Here is a 21309-nt window from a genome sequence, read left to right as displayed (position 1 = left end):
GATATATAACTGTGAATATTTTGGGATAGTAAGATTGCCTACATAGAAATTGAAAGGAATCTATAGAATAAAGTATTAGAATTCATAAATGAGTTTAGCAAGGTTGTTGATAAATTGATACAGAAAAAATTATTTTTCTATGTATTAGTAACAAAAATTTAAAATTGAAATTGAAGAGATAACATTTAGAATAATATCAAAATACTAAGTACTTAGTACTACATCTAGCAAGGAATGTGTAAAATGGCCACAAAACAAGCTAGAAGATATTGCTGAAAGAATTTAATAGAGACCTAAATAAATGGAGGGATAAACTCTGCTATAAATTGGAAGAGTCAGGAAAAATGTTAGTCTTCCCCAACTGATCAATATCCTAACAGTGATTTGGCTTTTAGGGAGGAATTTTAAGTTAACTCTACAATTTATATGGAATTACAGGGAGCCTAGAATGACCAAAATAATCTTGAAGAAGAAAACAGGAAATTTTACCAATGGGAGAAAGTATCTGTTGTTTTCTTTAGGTTTATTTATTTAATTGGAAAGGGAGAGAGAGAGAGAGAGAGAGAGAGAGAGAGAGAGAGAGAGAGAGAGAATGCACTCATGTATGCAAGTGTGGGAGGGGCAGAGAGAGGGAGAGAGAGAGAGAATGCCAAACAGGTTCAGCGCTAACAGCTAGAGGAGGGGCTCCATTCCAAGAACCATGAGATCATGACCTGAGCCGAAATCAGGAGGCTGACACCCAACCAACCAAGCCACCCAAGTGTCCCTGAAAGAAAATATTTGCATAACATATAGCAATCAAAGGTATCAAAATATATGAAGAATCCCCATAAATTAATATATAAATAACTTGTTTAAAAATTTGACAAAGAGGATGTTTACATGGCCAATATACATGTGAAAAAGTGCTCAAATTAATTAACCATCAGAAAAATACAAATTAAAACTATGATATGCTATCATTACGCACCTACTAAATGCTAATAAGTAAGGTTAGTGAGGAAGTGATCTATCATGCATGGTTGGTGGGAATGTAAATTATTTTAGCCACTTGGAGCAATTTTGAATTTTTCTGTTAAGGTTGAACATTAACATTCTCTGTTGGCCAGAAACTTACTCCTAAGTATACGTTCAGCAGAAATACATGTACCTGTGCCCCAAAGACAGGTCCAAGAATACCCAGGCCCGTATTTTTCTTTATAATACTAAAAATTAGACACAACTCAAATGTTTTTCCACAGTAGAATGGGCATATTCAGATAATGAAACACTATGGAATAATGAAAATAAAATACAGCTACATGCAACAACTGAATGGGTCTCACAGTGCGACGGTGAATGAAAGAATGGAGGAGGGGTGATGAGATTTCTGATGTGGCAATAAGGTAAGAATGTTCTATATCTCGGCTTGGGTAATGGTTACACAGAGCTTCACCTCTAAAAAGTGAATCATTATGTACATTTATATGATGTGAATTTTTCTGTCTGTGCACTATTACTTAATACAGAAAGTTAAAAAAAATAAAAAACTGTATTTCTCTTAAATGTTAAAGCACCCAACAGCACTATACACAAAATTGTTACAATTTCATGAAATAACTTTTAAAGTTTGTAAGAAAACAGTACCAACTGATAGACGCATGATGCTTACTCTCTTTCACACGCCGTTCAAAGCATTTACAAGTAAAACTCATTTGATCTTCTCAACTCTCTCATGAGGCTACAACTATAAACTCTTTCTTTTATAAGTAAGGCGAATGAGGCCCAAAGATATTAAATAACTTGCTCAGGATCTTATTGCTAATAAATGAATGGTGCTAGATTCTGCACTGTTCCCCATTACACTATACTGCCTCTCACAGCCAAACTTCTGAAGTTTAAAGTGTCAGATTCATCCTTTGTGAATGCATTTAAAATGAAATAGTGCTGTTCCTTTATGTACTGGAACCTCCTATAAATAATATATCGAGTAGATTGCTTTAACATTTGAAACAGAGATTTTTATGTTTTGCATAAATATTTTTCCAGTTCATGCTTAGAATGATTACAAATGGATTTGAAACATAAAGCATTTAAAACACATATAAAAAATTGTCATTAAAAAGCTGGGGCTGCATACCAACTCTTTTAGCTGTAACTTCTCCTAACCTCTATTTCCTTTTCATTAAAATGGGCATAATTAATCCTTTCCTCACAGGAGTGTTTCAAGAATGGAGGACTTGACATTTGTGCTATGAACTGAGCCACTAATGACATAGGAAAGCCATCCATCTGCACAGTAAGTAAATCTGAGAAATTTTAGAAACTACAGGTTACCTCACTTTATAGTTCAGAGACTCAAAAAGTAAAAAATGATCAATAACTTGCTGAAAGTATTACGCTCAGTAAGACCAGCATCTGGAATTGAACTCAGGCTTTAGGTTACAAGTTTAGTACCCCTGAGAGTTTGAATTTCTTTTTTATCTTCCTCTCTCTTCTCTTCTACCACATAAAATACACAAACTGAATTTTAAACAATTATAATTATTACCACTTAATTTAATAAATGCATTTATTTCTTTTTAAAAGATTTACAGGCATCTTAAATAGGGAGTGTTCTCCAACTCAGTCTTTTTGAACTGAATAACTGCGTAAAAAGCTTTTATATACATTTGTCTTTAAGTTCGAGAAAGTCCTTGCCTTCAATCTCTCCTCTCATAAGCATGCATAGGCACTTGGAGACAACATACTAATACAAAAGAGGACAATATTTCTCAATTACTTTATTTCTAAGCCATTGAATTAAGTGATCAATATATTTTTAACAATTAAAAGAGATTTATGGAGAAAAGTGTTTTTTTTTCAATATATGAAGTTTATTGTCAAATTGGTTTCCATACAACACCCAGTGCTCATCCCAAAAGGTGCCTTTATGGAGAGAAGTTTAGAATGTTGGTTCTGGTCATTGAAAAACTGCTACGACACAAATTCTTATCTGTGGTATGTTTATCTCTTTCATTTTATTTTTACTTAAAGATTACTCCTTACTCCAAACATAGTAAAAAGGTCTAGAAAAATATAAAATAAAAAGTATTGAATAACTAAAACGACTAATACCTTTCTCCATCGAATTAAAAACAAAATTGAAATTGTCTTCATTTAGTTGAAAAAGCAAGAACACTAGTCTTAAAGACATAGAAATATACTCTGTTTCTATGACATGAAAAACAACTTTTTTCTTAAATTTAATGAGCTTTTCTAAATCAAGGCATTCTTTAGACCCTTGTATTACCGCAGCATCTCCTTTTATGAGGCTGCTTCTACACTTTTGTGAATGACTGAGCTCTTTCATCTGACTGGACACAGCTGGCAAGTGGCATAATGAGAAAGGGAAATGAAAGTCTTTTTTTTTTTCTCCTGTAAAACCAAAACATGTATAAATCATATTCAAACTGAAGCATTAGTTGCCTGTATTATAAGCTACACGTCTTAATACAAATAGTGTTTTCTACTGTTTTTTGAATATATGATATCATATATTTTAATTTAAAGAGTCTATCAATGATGAGCAGTTTCCCTAAACACTATTTGGATGAATATAAATTTTGCATATTTAATTAATTCAAAAAATTAAACCAAAGTGACCAATTCTAAAACAGAAAATTTAGGTAAAATGTTCAAACCAATAAAATATGTACTGTAAAATATGTACATTCCGTTTATGGAGAAAAGTCTCAAATAGTTGGGCACACAACAGGCCATAAGTTTTTCTTAGGCGTATGTGAAGGCTGGAGGGTAATTTGGCCTTCACTAAGCCCGCTGTTTTGTCCATGATGAAACTGGTCCTCAGAGTGACGATTGGCCCAAAGTTACTCAAACAGCAGTGAAGGTTTATCTATCTCCTCACTTTAGGACTGTTACTTCCTGGTCATACTGTGCTCCCTCACCATATCAAAGGCACTTGGGAAAATTCAACAGGATTGAAGGAAGAAGCTAATGAAGCAATTTAAAAACAAAATAGAACTCTTATTTTACTTTCTATTTGTTCTCAACTTTAAGTATCACAGAATAATACATAAATCTCTGTAATTTCCCCCATGGTAGACATAATAGGTTTATGGGGAGAAAAGTTGGAACAATTCTAAAGTATATACCTGAAAAGTAAGTCTTGCTCCCATTCCATCTCCAAATTCTCCCAGGGACATCCATTGTTATGATTTTTATTTGAATTTTCAGAAATCTTCTATCAGTGTGTATGAATGTGTATATATAGCTGTGGAAGTGTTAATGTAACTTTTTTCTTCACTTACTACATACAAAAACCATTCCAGACTTGTGTATGTAGATCTAGCACATTCTTCTAAATAACTGTGTGGCTTTCTGTTGCATAGGTTTGAAGTAACATATTCAACAACTCACCTATAATTGGGTTCAGGAAGTTTCTGGGTTTTTTAAATATTACAAACAGTATAAAAGTAAATATAATTTGATATATTCTTAGACTAAAATTTACTAGGGTCAAAGAATATGTAAATCATTGGCCATTTGATATCTTTAGATACCAGATTTTGACCAAATCAGGTATATGTTAACCTCCTATGTCTATACCTGGAAATGGCCCTCATCCAGACTGGCCCAGGACCTGACCTCTTATCCCAGGAGAAGAAAGGAATATTCTTAGAACTCAAAACTCTTAAATATCCTTCAGTGTATTTAAGTCATGTATTAACTCCTTTTTTGAACAGAATCTTTCTTTTGTATGTCTGAAGCTGTGGGCAAGTAATGATAATTTTCATCATGTGGAAAAGATATTTTATGTATTTCTTATAGATATGTTCATTATGACAATGTAAAACACAAAACGTATTAATAAGAAAATAATCTGAACAGGAGTTTTAATCAAAAACCTTATGTGTATTTACCAACCGCTAGAAAGGAAAAACTAAAACAAATCTCCAAATTTTACAAAAGGAAACTCCATCAACATCTCATTACCAATCTTAATTTTTTCCACATTCTCTTTACAAATGTAAGAAAGGGAGGAAAGGAGACAGGGAGGAAGGTTAAATGTATGACATAAACTATCTTTGCTGGCATATTGGCTAAGGCTATTATTTTCTTATTTCTATACTATATGCAAATAAAGCAGCCATGAAAGGATTTGGGTTTTCAAAATATTGGGATAGTTATACATTAGTATATTAAAAATTATATATTGTTTAACAGTTTCCTGTGTATTTAGTGTCAAGTTAGTTTTAGGTTTACCTGAAACTACAAACCCTGCTCCCTGCTCCACATGCTTGAGCTGTTAACTAAACTGTCATCCAGAGGCGATGCCAGCAGAAATGTTCTGACCCACGCAAGATCTCACCAGTGTCTGGATTCGGGTAACTGAATTGCACCAAATCCTACCACTAAGATGAGGCAGCGACTCCTTCTCATCAGGGCAAGGCCTCAGAGCAGGTACTCAATGGACAACCAGTTCACCAAAAAAAAAGTTCCTTCTGAGAATTCCTCCAATTTAATTATCAACAGGTTGTCAGTTACTCTAAAGAAACCGGAATCGGAGGTAAGGAGATACTAAATGAAATAATACAGAAAATCTAGGATAGTGATGGGCACTTTGGAAAAAGACACTTGTCATCTAACATGTAAATCCGCAGCTACAAACAGTAGCTGTCCCTTTACTGTCTGAAGGAGTGCCAGGGCCGTGGAGTAGCACATCAGCCTCACACAAGAGAAATGGAGCAGGGATACGTGACCTTTCCTGGGAAGCAATAGTCTTCCTGAGGAGAAATTCTCCAAAACCCAAGGTCTTGTTTTGCTTTTGTTTGTCTTTGGCAATGAGAGTATTTTGGAGGTGAAATTATGTGAATTTGGATAACTGAGCGAAAGCCAAGAATAAAGGGAAGTGGTAGAAAGGATGGAAGAGGTGGAAGAATAAAAAACAAACTAACGCTATTAAGTCAATATTAATCTTGTCAGGGTAAATCACAGATTTGGGAAGGAAGAAGCCATCCTTGAAATAGTCCAATAGCCTCACTTAAAGACGAGCAAACAGAGGACTCTAAAATGTAAGAAATTTGCCCTGAGTCACATGGGTCATCTCTGGAAGTTCTGAGCCACTATGTGAAGTTTCCTAGCACTGAGGGCACTTCCCAGAACACAAGCCCATAGCAGCTTGTGACCATTCCTTCCTTGTGCTAAGTGACTGCTGGCATCTGGGACTTCTGTTAAAGTTCTCAAAGGGCTCCTGCTTTCTATAACTCCTAGGGATTCCAAGTTCAAGCAATGATAGAGAAGACACTATCATTTCCATTGATTTAATTCACTGATATAATTCACCATCTCAGGCTTGTACAGTAACGTAATTCAACAAATGGGATAAAAAATAAATAAATATTAAGGTTGATTTATTTATTTTGAGAGAGGGAGAGTGCGCCGGTGTGCGTGCACATGTGAGCATATGAGTGGGGGAGGGGCAGAGAGAAAGAGTGCATCAGTGGGGAAGAGGTGGGGGGAGAGAATCCCAAGTGGGCTCCACACTGTCAGCAGAGCCAATGTGGGACTCAAACTCAAGAATGGAACCAGGAGATCATGACCTGAGCTGAAGTTAAGAGTTGGGTGCTTAACTGATGGAGCCATCTAGGCTCCCCAACATTATATTTTTTAAGAACACCATTACATATATTATTTCAGAAGAATGACAATGCCTTCAATTGATCATATTAAAGATCACAATAATAGAAATAAATACATAGACAGAAAATTTAGTTTTTTCTTAAATTCCAATTTGGATAAAGTCACCTCTTCTGTTTCATTTTTTTTCATCATCACCTCCCTTGCAAACTCTCCTTTGTTCTCCCACTTATTTCTTTGCACAGACTGTGCTATTTGTTTATACGTGCAACCAGAATATAAACTTCCCAAAAGTGGGACTCATCACTTATCTATTTTTTACTTACTTCACATGTTGAGAGCACACTTTGATGTCTTTTGAATAAAGGTTTGACGTTTTCACATTTATTTATGAATGGAATTATATAAAAAACTCCGAATTGAGATTAAGAATGCTATAAACGTTTCATCTAAAAACTACTGTTAGAAATATAATATAATCCGTTTCCTTTACAGATAATGAAGCAATGGCTCAGAGTTACCCAGCTAGTTAGAGCCTGAATGAGGGCGCCCACCCTGGTCACTTGTCTCTGTCTGCTCCTCTTTTTAGGGTTCTCCGTGAAGTCACTTTCTAAGTACAAATTAAATCATCTAGATACTTAAATGATTCTTGGGAAAGTATAAATTCCTTGGTTATATGCTAGAACTTTGACACACTTCTCTCTCTGTGTTCAAATCTCTAATAACGCAGGAATACAGCAGATATTGTCATTTGGGGTTTCTACATCCCTTTTTCCCTTCCCTCTCCCAAATTTCCATATCAAGCACTTTAAAAATTGCTAATATACCAAGTATGCATCATCTCAAGCATCAAAGTTAGCATGTTGACAAAGTCACCTAGGATATTTGTAGAAGCCAACAGTACTGATCGCACAACTGCTTCCATGTGAAGGATGGAAGTGTTCCCCAAGGCATATCATTAGGAGAAATGGGAATGCCACCACGAGAATGCACTGAGGGAGAGGGTCTCACTGCATGTCCAAATGCAATCCCTTCTTCCTCAGCCAGATGTACCTCCTAGAGGAGTTCTATAGGCTTGTCTATAGGCTACTTTGGGATACATGTGCTGAATCCATAGGGTGGTGAGATTTGGGGGATAAGACATTCTGTACATTGAGGGCCCTCAGTAAGTTACCTACTTTCCCCATTAGCTGACCCCCCAAAAGTCAGTGTGAGTTGAACCATTTAGAATACCTGTTAGCTTTTACCTTTAGAAGTTCTGAAGTCAATCCTAATTCTTAATTTTGATAATGATGCCCTTTTCATCTTGCTTGAGATTGGCTTACTGCTTAAAAAATTCCTTCTAATACTATGTTGTGTGAGTTGATGAGTAGCTTCCCCTGTGATCTGAACCTAGCTAGGAACAAATTAGACTTTGGAAGATTAATTGTGAGGCAGAGGCATATTCAAGGTGGTACATTCCCACTTTGAGGAAATTTGGTGATTTTACTTTTGAATCTGTTTGGAGTAGGAGGTCTTTGGGCTGAAAACAACACAAGCCAACGTTTGGAATGTCCTCATCTGTACCATTGATGTGTTGATTTCTAGATTATATTTTAGGCCAGACTAACATCAAAAATATTTTTCAAAAACAGTCAAAAATGCCATCTCTTAAAATCACTTAAATAATTTATAATATATGAAGGGTAGTAAGTGCTCAGCAAACATTTTAACTAGGTATTTATTGAGAACTGACAATAAGTAGTTTTGTGCTGGACACTGTGGAAAGCACTAAAAGATGTACAATTATTTTCCCTAAGTTGGTGTCTGTTCCTAACACATCTTGGATTTTTCCACCCTTCCCCAAAGTAACTTGATTCAAAAAAGCGTTTCTCCCAGCCACTTTGCTGACACGTAGTCACCACGATTTTCTCTCACGTTGTTCAACTGGGTGAGTAGAGTCTGACATCGGACCGCTTAGTGTCAGGTAAAAATCCCCATGAAGAGGAGGCAGTCTTTGCAGTTGCAACTAGTTAACTTTGGGCTTCTACTGGAGACAAGGAGTGACTTCATTTTGTTGGAGAAAATGTCAATCAAGACGCAACTACTGACACCCATCTTTGTTTCACCAGCCAGGAATAAAAGATAAAGCAGAGGAAATGGAGGAGCTGCAGTTAGGCATTTGCAACACACAAAGTCCTTGTTTTCCCACTAGGCGCTGCAGAAAAGCAATTGTCCATTCACAGCACATCCTCTGCATTTCAGAGCTAATATTTTTGCAGTTCTTAACTTGTAGTCTTATGCAGTGAATTTTGTTAACCCTTTGAAATGCACAATGTATTTGATGCCTTGCCTAATATTACTGCTAACATGACCCAGTTTTTTAAAATTTCTGTTTCTCGAGGTTGGGAATAGAAACCTTGAAAAAAAAAATCACGTAAGAAACACTGGAAACAGGGTAATGGTTTCAAATAATCCTGTCTTACTTGCTCTTGCGTAACTTTGAGAAGGGTAATAAGGAAATCCATGCGAACCATATGCTACTTGAAATGTTTTTACAAAAATTGACTCTTTGGGCAGAAATGATCTTTAGCAGGGGTCCCCCTCAGCGCATAATAATAACGTGTCATTGAAAACAACATTAGCTCTGTGTTATTTGCCCTGCTTCTGCAGCATTTAGTGTGTTTACTGTATACGCCTGCCTTCTGGTGCAAAGAGATTTACTCAAGCAGGCACTCTGGCTAGAGCACATGAGGAACAGAATCTATGGATGATTAATTAGATCCCAGGCTCAATCACTTAAGTCTCTAGTTAAATATCTCACTCTGCTTTCAACTATTGTAGGAAAGATAATTAGCAAATTTGCAGTGTGAATAAAGAACTTTTTCGTTTCCTTTATACATAATAAGATCTAAATCACTGGTCATCTAACTCAGTGCCTCCGTTTCCCCTGCCGACTTCCAAGTCCAGAATATTAAAAAAAAAAAAAATGCAACAAGGTGATAAAGTGCGTTTTCATCAAGAATTCATCTTTCTGACATACCTTCTATAGGGTTTTCTACCTTCAACTTTATTACCAGCTTATTCCTCTCTCCTACTAATTTCTTCATTTTGAAGTCTGCGACCAAACAACATGACAAACTTAAGAAAAAAAAAAAAACTGATATTTTCCCCCTGTCCTGTAACCCTCACCAAGCTCTGTACCAATATTTTCCTATTCTGTCTTCACTAAAAGGAAAAATGATCCAACTCTAAGATTTACATTGAGGAAGAAATATTGCATTCATTAAAAAAGAAAAAAAAAGAGAGAGAAGCCCTCCTCAGTGGGGGCTCCAAGCACAGCGAAAATCCTGGAGTCCCACATTAGGGCTGGTTGGAATGAAACAGTTAATTCAAGGTAAGTGATAATGTTTAGTCAGTTCGCCTAGAAAAAGGAAGGAAATTCAAAAGCTGGTTGCTGTAGTAACGATTACAGACCAAAAAAAAAAAAAAAGTATATATATGTATATATATATATATAAATATATGTACAGGTTCATTTTAAATAAAACTCCTGCCATCTCTCTGTGATTCTGTTCTCTCAAGAAAAATGAGCTTGCCGCTCAAATTGGTCGTACCTACCTCAACCATTAAACAAGACATTTAACCATAGTGGCAGTTCTGTGACCTTTGAATGCCGTGAAATCTCTGAGCGGTGCTGCTTGTTCATGAAGACTTGTGCTGCAGAGTCCAGCAACTTCATCCAGGATTAGGAATATAATTAAGTAAAAAAAAAAAAAAATTAAAAAAAAAAAAAGGAAAGAAAAGAAAGAAACACAACAGCACACAGAGAGATCGAGAGAGAAAGAAGGTGGAAAGAGAGATCCTCTCTGGGTGAGCACACCACTTTTCTCCCAGGCGAGCGCTGGGACAGAGCCGAGTTGCTGCAGTGCCCAGACCCACCGACTGGCTGGGGGAGCGGGGCAGGCAGCCGGCCGGCGAGGCTGGGAGGTGCCGTCAGTTGCCACAGGCAAGGAAAAGCAGAGACCAATCGGCTTCAGCTCTGGCAGCTTACTGGAGTGGAGCCTTTTCTGTTTATGTTTCCTCATTTCGAGAGTGACGTCAAAGGGTTTAGTTTTTCCTCTGCATGTGCTATTAATTTTAACGTACGGTACTATGGGAGGAATGCGTGTGTGCCTGTGGTTAGCCCGGGCACCCCACTCTCAGGAGGACCCAAGGAACATTTTCTATATTCAGGAATAAATTTTTAAAATTTAAAATACCTTGGGGTTGAGTGTATCAAAAGACAAAAACAAAACCAAAAAGCAGACCAAAAGCCTCAGGCTAAATAATAGCAGCAAGATTTATGTTCTGTTTTTTTTTCCCCCAAATGTGAGAGTATGTACATATGCCCGCTTCACAGCTGTTGCTTATTTTCAAACTAATTCATTTTCAAACTCACCTAAAAATGAGTTGTTAGTTAATCTTTATAGTCATGGATGCAGAGTTCTGCAAATGAGCTGGTGAGTGATGTTATGTGCGGTGAAAAATAGAAATCATGTTTACGCTGCTGATCGCTGATTTTCTATCTTTCCTCCAGCTTGTGTGGAGAAGCCTCAGGAGTATTCACGCCAGGGAGACAGGGAGATCCTTCCTGCAAATCCCCACAGGGAGTCATTCAAGAAGCTGGGCACACTGAGGCCATACAGGCATGCCTGGGGTTTCAGCATGTCCTCTCCCAAAGTGTGTGAAGGTACAGTTATTTAAGGATAGTTCCTCTACCAGGGGCCCCAGCTCATCCCTGTTTTTGTCTTGCTACTCTGGAAACTCTCAGTGGTGGCCTTGTGTTGTTTCTGCCTCCCCCATATTCTCTCCGTTCTCCCCCTGCCTCATTCTGCTAACAGAACCTCTTTTTTTCTTTTTCTTTTAGAAACTTTCCTTTCTCTATGGATTGCATAGCCTTCCCCAACTCCCCACCCCTCACCTCCCATCCCATTACAGGGGCATGTGACCCAGACTGGCCACTTAGATTTTTCCATTGCTCTAAACACAGAAAATATTTGAGGGGTAGGCACATCACTCAAGAAAGGCCAGAGTCCTTTTTCAAATATTAATACTGATACTTTGAGAAAAGAAGTATTTATAGCTCTCTAAGAGCCTATGTGCTAGGGTTAAACAAGCCTGTAGTTGTTAGGGTTCATCTTTGATGCTGCAGATACAGCAATGAACAAAACAGATAGTATCTGCCTTCAAGCAGTTTACATTTGGGGGAAAGGGGAACACAGGCAATAAAAATAAGTAACTATATAATATCCATTGGTAATAAGGCTTTGGAATGAAGGAAAATAAGGGCAAAAGTGTGTGTGTGTGTGTGTGTGTGTGTGTGTGTGTGTGTGTGTGTGTGTTTGCTATTTTAGGTGCAATGATCATGGAAGCAACATGATAAAACAACTTTGAGCAGAGTCCTGAATGAGATGAAGAAGCAGATCATCTGTGTCTCTGAGTTCCAGGCAAAGGAAGCTGTGCAAAGTCCTCAGTTAGGTGAATGATTAGCATATGCAAGAACAAGGGAAATAAAGTGGCTAGAGGAGAATGAGTAAAAGGAAGAAGTGGTTTTAGGAAGATATGTCTGGGTCAAAATCAAGAAGTATCTTAGAGGCCGTTTAAAGTATTTAGACTTTATTCCAAAATGGAAAACAAATAAGAGTATTTTGAACAAAGAATGCCTATGATTAACATAAATTCTAAAGGGATTTCCTCTCTCTTCTGAATGGAAAATAGACTCTAGAGAAGCAAAGATAGAAGCAAGGAGACCAATGATGAGGCCATTGCAATAATGGCTTGAACTTGGGTGAAGGTGAAGAAGGTGAGAGGGTCAAATTCTAGTAGTGTGTGTGTGTGTGTGTGTGTGTGTGTGTATGCTTATAGAATTAGCAGGGTTTCAGGATGTGGGGTGTGAAAGAAAGAGAGGAATCAAGAATAATTCCCAGGATCCTGGCTTGAGCAAACTAGAATAGAGTTGCCACATATTGATATGGGGGTAACCAGAAGAAGAATCTGGTTTTAAGCTGAAGTAAAAAATGGTTCTGACCCTTCATTCAACAGCAACAAATATTTATTGATTACGTACTCTCTGTAGGCACTGTTTTAAGTGCTGGAGACAAAGCAGTGAAAACAAACAGACAATAAACACAAAGACCCTTGCCCTCATGAAACTTCGATTTTTCTGAGAGTAGATGACAGACCATAACGAAGTAAAAGATTATATAGGATACATTGAGCAGGAGATATGGAGTAGATGGTTAAATACACAAGCTGGAGTTCAGGGAACGATAGATCTATGTTTGGGCTATAGATATAAATTTGGAAGTGGTTGTATATTCAAGGTATTTAAAACAACGAGATTGGATGAAATTACCGAAAGAAGTACAAATAAAAAAGCTCCAGGAGGGGCGCCTGGGTGGCGCAGTCGGTTAAGCGTCCGACTTCAGCCAGGTCACGATCTCACGGTCCGTGAGTTTGAGCCCCGCGTCAGGCTCTGGGCTGATGGCTCAGAGCCTGGAGCCTGTTTCCGATTCTGTGTCTCCCTCTCTCTCTGTCCCTCCCCCGTTCATGCTCTGTCTCTCTCTGTCCCAAAAATAAATAAACGTTGAAAAAAAAAAAAATTAAAAAAAAAAAAAAAAAAAAAAAAAAGCTCCAGGAAATCCAACATTAGATAGTCAGGAATATGAGAAAAAAAACCAGTGGAGGAGATTGAGAAGGAACCTCTAAGAGATAAGAAAAAAAACAAGAGGGTGAGATCTTGGAAGACAAAGGAAATTTTCAATGATTGGCTTTGTAAAGTGAAAGTAAGATGAAGACTGAAAATTGACACTTGAATTTAGAATGTGTAATCATTTGTGCCCTTGGAAAGATCAGGTCCAATACAATAGAAAGAATGAAAGGTCAGGAGAGAATATAAAAAACAAAAAGTGGGGACAGACCTTATAGGAAATTCTTCCAAGGTGTTTTTCCCCCAAGAAGAGGAGATAAATGGGGCAATAACTGGAAGGGAGAGTGGAGTCAAGAAGGTATTTTTAACATGGGAGAAATATTGGAATTTTTGTATGCTGATAGGAAAGATCCAATTGAGGAGAATAATTACTGATGCAGAAGAGAGAAGGGAATAAAGTTGGAGACATTGAGTGTGTGATAGGCAGAATGGCCCTCCAAAGATGACCAATCCCTGGAATCTGTGAATATATTATATTACATGACAAAAGGGACTTTGCAGATACAATTGAACTGATAGATCTTAAAGGAAGGAGATTAACTTGAATTATCTGGTGTGCTCAATCTAATCATATGAGCCCATAAAAGCAGAGAATTTCTCTGGCTGGAAGCAGAAGAGAGATGCAGAAGAAGTAGTTAGAGAAGTTCTAAGTAGCAGAAATATTCAACACAGTACTACTGGCTTTCAGATGTAGAACCCATGTGCAAGGACCAGAGAGAGATCTCTCATTGCTAAGGGCTGTCCCCAGCTGACAGCAGCAAGGAAACAGCTACCTCAGTTCCACAGCTGTGAGGAATTGTATTCTGCCAACAACCTGAATGAACAACCTGAAATGGATTCTTCCCTAGAACCCCAGGGAAGAAACATAGCCCTGCTGACATGCTGTGTTCAGTCTTTTGAGACTCTAATCTGAGTACCTAGTCAAGCCACCTGCAGATCTATGAACTAATAAAGTTTATGTTAATCTGTCACAGCAGTGATGGAACATTAGTATAAAGTGATTGGCTTTCGAAAGCAGCATGGATGATTCATCCATAGAACCAGAAGAGAAGGCAGAGTAAATGGTAGAGGTATATTTCTTAGTGGGTTGTAATGGTGGTGCAAGATTGTAAAAGCTCTCTGTGATTTCAAATTTCTCAGTAAAAGAGGAAATTAGGAGTATGGACTAAAAGAGAGGATAGAAGAATTGGGGAAGGTTTGAGGAGAAAAGGTATGAAATAGTCATCCAGAAGAGTAAAAAGCAGGAGTTCTCATAGAAGTAGAATATGATGACCAAGGGCTTATGTGAGTTTAATTGTCATGAATTAAAGTGATACCAGACAGCATGTTACCTTTACAATATCCATGAGACATCCAAATAGAAATGTCATATGGGTAGTTTGGAAATAATTCTGGGGAGCTAAGGGCAAATGAGATGCTATTGAAAGCCATGGTGGGCATGGAATCACTCGATGAATGAGAATAGACTCAAGGTCTGAACTCTGGGATCATCCAATGTTTAGATATTGGAAAATGATCGGTGATCCATTGAAGGAGACCAAAAAGGAGTGGCCATGAAGCTATACACACTACCAAGATAGTGGTCTCTGAGAAGTCAATTCCCAATAGTCGGTGCTATGGACTGAATTGTTCCCACCCACTCCCCCCACCTCCACCCCACCCCACTGCCACACCAATTTGTATGTTGAAGCCCTAATCCCCAATTTGACTGTAATTGGAGATAGGGCCTATAGGGAGGTAATTAAGGTTAAATGAGGTCATAAAGGTAGGACCCTAATCCAATAGATCTGGTGCCCTTATGCAAAAGGATGAGACACCAAAGATCTCTGTCTCCACCATGAGAGAATGGAGCCAAAAGGCAGCTGACTGCAAGCCAGGAAGAGAACTCTTACCAGACACTAACTCTGCTAGCACTTTGATCTTGGTCTTCCAGTCTGCAGAACTTTGAAAAAATAAATTTCTATTGTTTAAGTATCCAGACTAGGATATTTTGTTATGCAACCCAAGTGAACTAATACAGTTACATGAGTCATGAATTCTTTTTTTTTTTTTTTTTTTTTTTAATTTTTTTTTTTCAACGTTTTTAATTTATTTTTGGGACAGAGAGAGACAGAGCATGAATGGGGGAGGGGCAGAGAGAGAGGGAGACACAGAATCGGAAACAGGCTCCAGGCTCCGAGCCATCAGCCCAGAGCCTGACGCGGGGCTCGAACTCACTGACCGCGAGATCGTGACCTGGCTGAAGTCGGACGCTTAACCGACTGCGCCACCCAGGCGCCCCATGAATTCTCTTTTTTGCTTGCAGCCATTTCAGTTGGCCTTCTGTTACTTATAACAGGAAGAGTCCTAACAAATTCAATATACAGTGTCAATGTTTCCTAGAAGTGACTGTCAACTCTCCTCTCCCTGATATAAATACTTCACCACTTGCAGCTTGAGAAACTTTAAGGATTTATCTGTGTCTATATCTATCTAATCATTTCCACCACACACAAAGATTCATCTAAGACTAATGTGTTTAAAATACTAGCTGGTTTTCTCAGGCACCATTATTTAACATATACTTTGGAGTATTCTTTGAAACATGACATTTGAAGTGACCACATTTTCTGCAATTTATTAGTTATAAAAATAATCTAGAAGGAGCCACCTTATTTCAGCTTCTTCATTTTCTTCCCAAATTCCCTTTTTAAATAGCTCATGACTCATAGAAATGACCACTCTTAGTCATTTTCTTTCCTTTACAATTTAACTCTCTATTTTCTCTATTAACAGAATAGAAGATGTGATTCTTTTTGTGCTGCATCTCTACAAAGATAGATTTCTCAGTGACCTTAAAGATACTAAATTTGTTCAAGGAATACTTATTGAGCATAAATTATTGGCAGAACCCAGTGGTGTATGTTCAACACACTATTGGGGTTGACAGAGATCAGCAGGATGTGATGTCTACCTTTAAAAGTCATATATTTGGCTTCGAGGGTAAGATACAGGTTGTTATAACAGTAATAAGAGGAAAGATGCAACAAGGGCTCTAAAGATAGAAAAGATAACAATGGGAATTCAGAGAAAGAGGATATTACTTCCCACAAAGGGAAGACTTTGCATAATGTCTGAGATTGCATTTGTCCTGAGCCAGGTAGAAGTGCTCTATTGAGAGACTGACCTGTAGGTTGAGTATAATGGGAGTATAGGATATGGGAAAAGAATGATATATTGTGAAGCAAACATCGTAGATGAGTGAAAAATTATAGAAAGTGAAATCTAAAATTTGAATTTTACTCATTGGGGAATAAGGGATTATTAAAGGTTTGCAAGTAGGGAATTAAAATAGCAGTAGTGTATCCCTATTAGCAGAATGGTCCAGTGCTGGGTACAGACAATTAAACATGTGATTTACAATACAGTGGAGTGAATAATGTGGTAGGGAAGTTCGGGGTGATTTGGGAGTATATAGGAGAGAAATCAACACCAGATTTTTAACTCAATAAAGCCTTCTCCCTGGAAACAGTGACATCTGAGATGAGTTGTAAAGGATAAGTAAGAGGTACTCGGGTAAAAGAGAAGGAATACCTGAAATGATTAGGAGCCGCTCCAATAAAAAGAGAGGGTACAGAGGATGCAAAAGTATTACATGCTGAAATGATAACACTTACAAACATGGACAGGTGAAGATGAGCCTGGTTTATTCCAGGAACCAGAGCAAGTTCAGTTTGGCTGGAGTGATAAGAAGTGAAGACAGTATGGTTTTTTTAGTCATATTAAGAAATTGGGATTTTGTTCCAAAAGAAATGGGGATATATTGAAGACTTTTAAACAATAAAGGACATGATCAAATTCGTATTTTGAAACATGACTTTGGCAGTTGTATGGACACCAGAAGAGAGAAGTCTGGAGACAGGAGGACCAGGGGGGAAAGTACAGTAGCTTGGATGAGGCTGGGGGTAATGTAGAAGGAGAGATATGAGATGATTTCTCATTGTTTGGGAACAATGTCATCAACACGATTTGGTGATGGATTGAAGGTGAAAGTTGAAAGACTTACTGTGGGATGACAATACGGAACAAGACAATCAAGGATGATGCTGAAGTTTCAGCCATGGCAAATGGGTGTCACTTATTGAGTTAGGTCTGGCAGGGAAGATGATAAGTTCAGTTTGGAGCCTAACATCAAAGTGAAGATGGATATGTTGTCTTCAAACTGGGCAGAAAAACGTAGGTTAGGAGAACAGTTTTGAGCACCATCATATTGTTGAAATAAGCCATATGCACTGATGGAATCACTCAGAAAGTGTGCCCAGCATGAGAACAGAAAAAGATCTGAAGAGAAACCAAAAGGAACACAACATTTAAGGGCTAGGCAAAGGAAGAGAAATCTATAAAAATATGGACAAGGAGTGGCAACATAAAAAGAGAAAAGGAGGATGTGGTGTCATAGAATTTAAGGAAAATTGTGTTTCAAGTTGTAAAATATCACTAATAATGTTAAATCTGCTGACCGGAAAACAGGACAACGTCTTTTACAACTACTAAACCACTATAAAGCTAAAACATCAGGGTATTGATGGAGGTACAAATAAATAGAAAAATAAATCAATAGAACAGAACAAAGTCTAAAAGTGAATCAGTATGTATACCAAGTTTATTATATGATAAAGGTGGTGTTTTGAATGAGTCAAGAAGGAACAGACTACTTCATCAGCTATGTCAGGACAAGGCTAGCCATTTGGAAAATGCAACATCCAAGTGAGTGAAACTTAAATTCATTCCCCAATCCATTTACAAATATAAACTGTAGTTAGGTAAAAGACTGAAACATGACAAGCCAACACCATAAAATCGTCAGAAAGCATATGATTGGAAATATGTGATTTCAAAGTAGAGAAGACCTTTAAAAGGTCTTCAAAAAGCAAAGGCCGCAACAAAGAACATTGATAAAGTATCTTACACCAAAGTTAGAGTCTTCTGTATGACCAAAGACATTATAAATAAAGATATTTTCAACCTATACAAAACATAATAAATATACATTATTACACATTAGTAGATTTCTATCAGATTTATAAAACAGAGAAGACGGTCTGGAAAGAAAAACACAAAAGGAACACCAGTGTTCAAGGGCTACGCAAACAAAAAAAAAGCCTTTAAAAAATGTGGACAAAAGTGGCAACATAAGAGGGGGAAAAAAAGAATGTAGTGTCACAGAATCCAAAGAAAATTTTTTTAAGAAAGGTAAAATAGACAGAGTTTTAAATTTAGAAATTTTCTTTCAACCATGAAGATGGGTGTAACAACCTCTGTGGAGTCTGGGGCAGGTCATTGTCTTTTCTCTCAGCCCTTCCTAACTGGTACAGAGCCCCCAAGCTTAGTGGTCTCCTCACCAGAGTCCTGCAAGGACCCTTCCAATGCACACCATCCTTCCTCATCTATCAACTCAACATTCCTGTCAATTGATCTATATTTTATACCACCTCTCCTTTCTGTTTCACTATAACCTTGTCTGTCAATCTGAGCCCTCCTCCTTGTTGGTGATAGAATAGTAATGCAGTGAGGAGGGTTCCGGAAGATGGCGGCGTAGGAGGACGCGGGGCTCACAGCGCGTCCTGCCGATCACTTAGATTCCACCTACACCTGCCTAAAGAACCCAGAAAACCGCCAGAGGGTTAGCAGAACGGAGTCTCCGGAGCCAAGCGCAGACTAGAGGCCCACGGAAGAGGGTAGGAAGGGCGGCGAGGCGGTGCGCGCTCCACGGACTGGCGGGAGGGAGCCGGGGCGGAGGGGCGGCTCGCCGGCCAAGCAGAGCCCCCGAGTCTGGCTGGCAAAAGCGGAGGGGCCGGACAGACTGTGTTCCGACAGCAAGCGCGACTTAGCGTCTGGGAGGTCATAAGTTAACAGCTCTGCTCGGAAAGCGGGAAGGCTGGAGGACAAAGGGAGGGAGAGCTGCTGAGCCCCCGGACGGCAGAGCTCAGCTTGGCGGGGAACAAAGGCGCCAGCGCCATCTCCCCCGCCCATCCCCCAGCCAAAATCCCAAAGGGAACCAGTTCCTGCCAGGGAACTTGCTCGCTCCGCGCAAACACCCAACTCTGTGCTTCTGCGGAGCCAAACCTCCGGCAGCGGATCTGACTCCCTCCCGCTGCCACAGGGCTCCTCCTGAAGCGGATCACCTAAGGAGAAGTGAGCTAAGCCTGCCCCTCCAGCCCCCGTGCACCTTGCCTACCCACCCCAGCTAATACGCCAGATCCCCAGCAACACAAGCCTGGCAGTGTGCAAGTAGCCCAGACGGGACACGCCACCCCACAGTGAATCCCGCCCCTAGGAGAGGGGAAGAGAAGGCACACACCAGTCTGACTGTGGCCCCAGCAGTGGGCTGGGGGCAGACATCGGGTCGGACTGCGGCCCCGCCCACTAACTCCAGTTATACACCACAGCACAGGGGAAGTGCACTGCAGGTCCTCATCACGCCAGGGACTCTCCAAAATGACCAAACGGAAGAATTCCCCTCAGAAGAATCTCCAGGAAATAACAACAGCTAATGAACTGATCAAAAAGGATTTAAATAATATAACAGAAAGTGAATTTAGAATAATAGTCATAAAATTAATCGCTGGGCTTGAAAACAGTATACAGGACAGCAGAGAATCTCTTGCCACAAAGATCGAGGGACTAAGGAACAGTCACGAGGAGTTGAAAAACGCTTTAAACGAATTGCAAAACAAAATGGAATCCACGATGGCTCGGCTTGAAGAGGCAGAGGAGAGAATAGGTGAACTAGAAGATAAAGTTATGGAAAAAGAGGAAGCTGAGAGAAAGAGAGATAAAAAAATCCAGGAGTATGAGGGGAAAATTAGAGAACTAAGTGATACACTAAAAAAAAATAATATACGCATAATTGGGATCCCAGAGGAGGAAGAGAGAGGGAAGGGTGCTGAAGGGGTACTTGAACAAATTATAGCTGAGAACTTCCCTGAACTGGGGAAGGAAAAAGGCATTGAAATCCAAGAGGCACAGAGAACTCCCTTCAGACGTAACTTGAATCGATCTTCTGCACGACATATCATAGTGAAACTGGCAAAATACAAGGATAAAGAGAAAATTCTGAAAGCAGCAAGGGATAAACGTGCCCTCACATATAAAGGGAGACCTATAAGACTCGTGACTGATCTCTCCTTTGAAACTTGGCAGGCCAGAAAGGCTTGGCACGATATCTACAGTGTGCTAAACAGAAAAAATATGCAGCCGAGAATCCTTTATCCAGCAAGTCTGTCATTTAGAATAGAAGGAGAGATAAAGGTCTTCCCAAACAAACAAAAACTGAAGGAATTTGTCACCACGAAACCAGCCCTACAAGAGATCCTAAGGGGGGTCCTGTGAGACAAAGTACCAGAGACATCACTACAAGCATAAAACATACAGACATCACAATGACTCTAAACCCATATCTTTCTATAATAACACTGAATGTAAATGGATTAAATGCGCCAACTAAAAGACATAGGGTATCAGAATGGATAAAAAAACAAGACCCATCTATTTGCTGTCTACAAGAGACTCATTTTAGATCTGAGGACACCTTTAGATTGAGAGTGAGGGGATGGAGAACTATTTATCATGCTCCTGGAAGCCAAAAGAAAGCTGGAGTAGCCATACTTATATCAGACAAACTAGACTTTAAATTAAAGGCTGTAACAAGAGATGAAGAAGGGCATTATATAATAATCACAGGGTCTATCCACCAGGAAGAGCTAACTATTATAAATGTCTATGCACCAAATACCCGAGCCCCCAGATATATAAAACAATTACTCATAAACATAAGCAACCTTATTGATAAGAATGTGGTCATTGCAGGGGACTTTAACACACCACTTACAGAAATGGATAGATCATCTAGACACACAGTCAATAAAGAAACAAGGGCCCTGAATGATACATTGGATCAGATGGACTTGACAGATATATTT

General features: G+C 38.8%; 1 protein-coding gene across 2 annotated transcripts in view; it reads right to left on the bottom strand.

Moving 5' to 3' along the window:
* Positions 1–10324, bottom strand: part of PDE7B (phosphodiesterase 7B) — a 313976-nt gene extending 303652 nt beyond the window's left edge. For both annotated transcript variants that reach the window (XM_042939904.1, XM_042939906.1), the window contains exon 1: positions 10219–10324. In XM_042939904.1, coding sequence (XP_042795838.1) covers positions 10219–10239 — 21 coding nt within the window. In that variant the 5' untranslated portion in view covers positions 10240–10324. The remainder of the gene's footprint in view (positions 1–10218) is intronic.
* Positions 10325–21309: the final 10985 nt, after the last annotated feature.

The sequence above is a fragment of the Panthera leo genome, chromosome B2 (assembly GCF_018350215.1).
Source record: "Panthera leo isolate Ple1 chromosome B2, P.leo_Ple1_pat1.1, whole genome shotgun sequence".
Taxonomy (NCBI): Eukaryota; Metazoa; Chordata; class Mammalia; order Carnivora; family Felidae; genus Panthera; species Panthera leo.
Note: the sequence above shows the minus strand (reverse complement) of the source record. Positions and strands in the feature narration are given on the sequence as shown.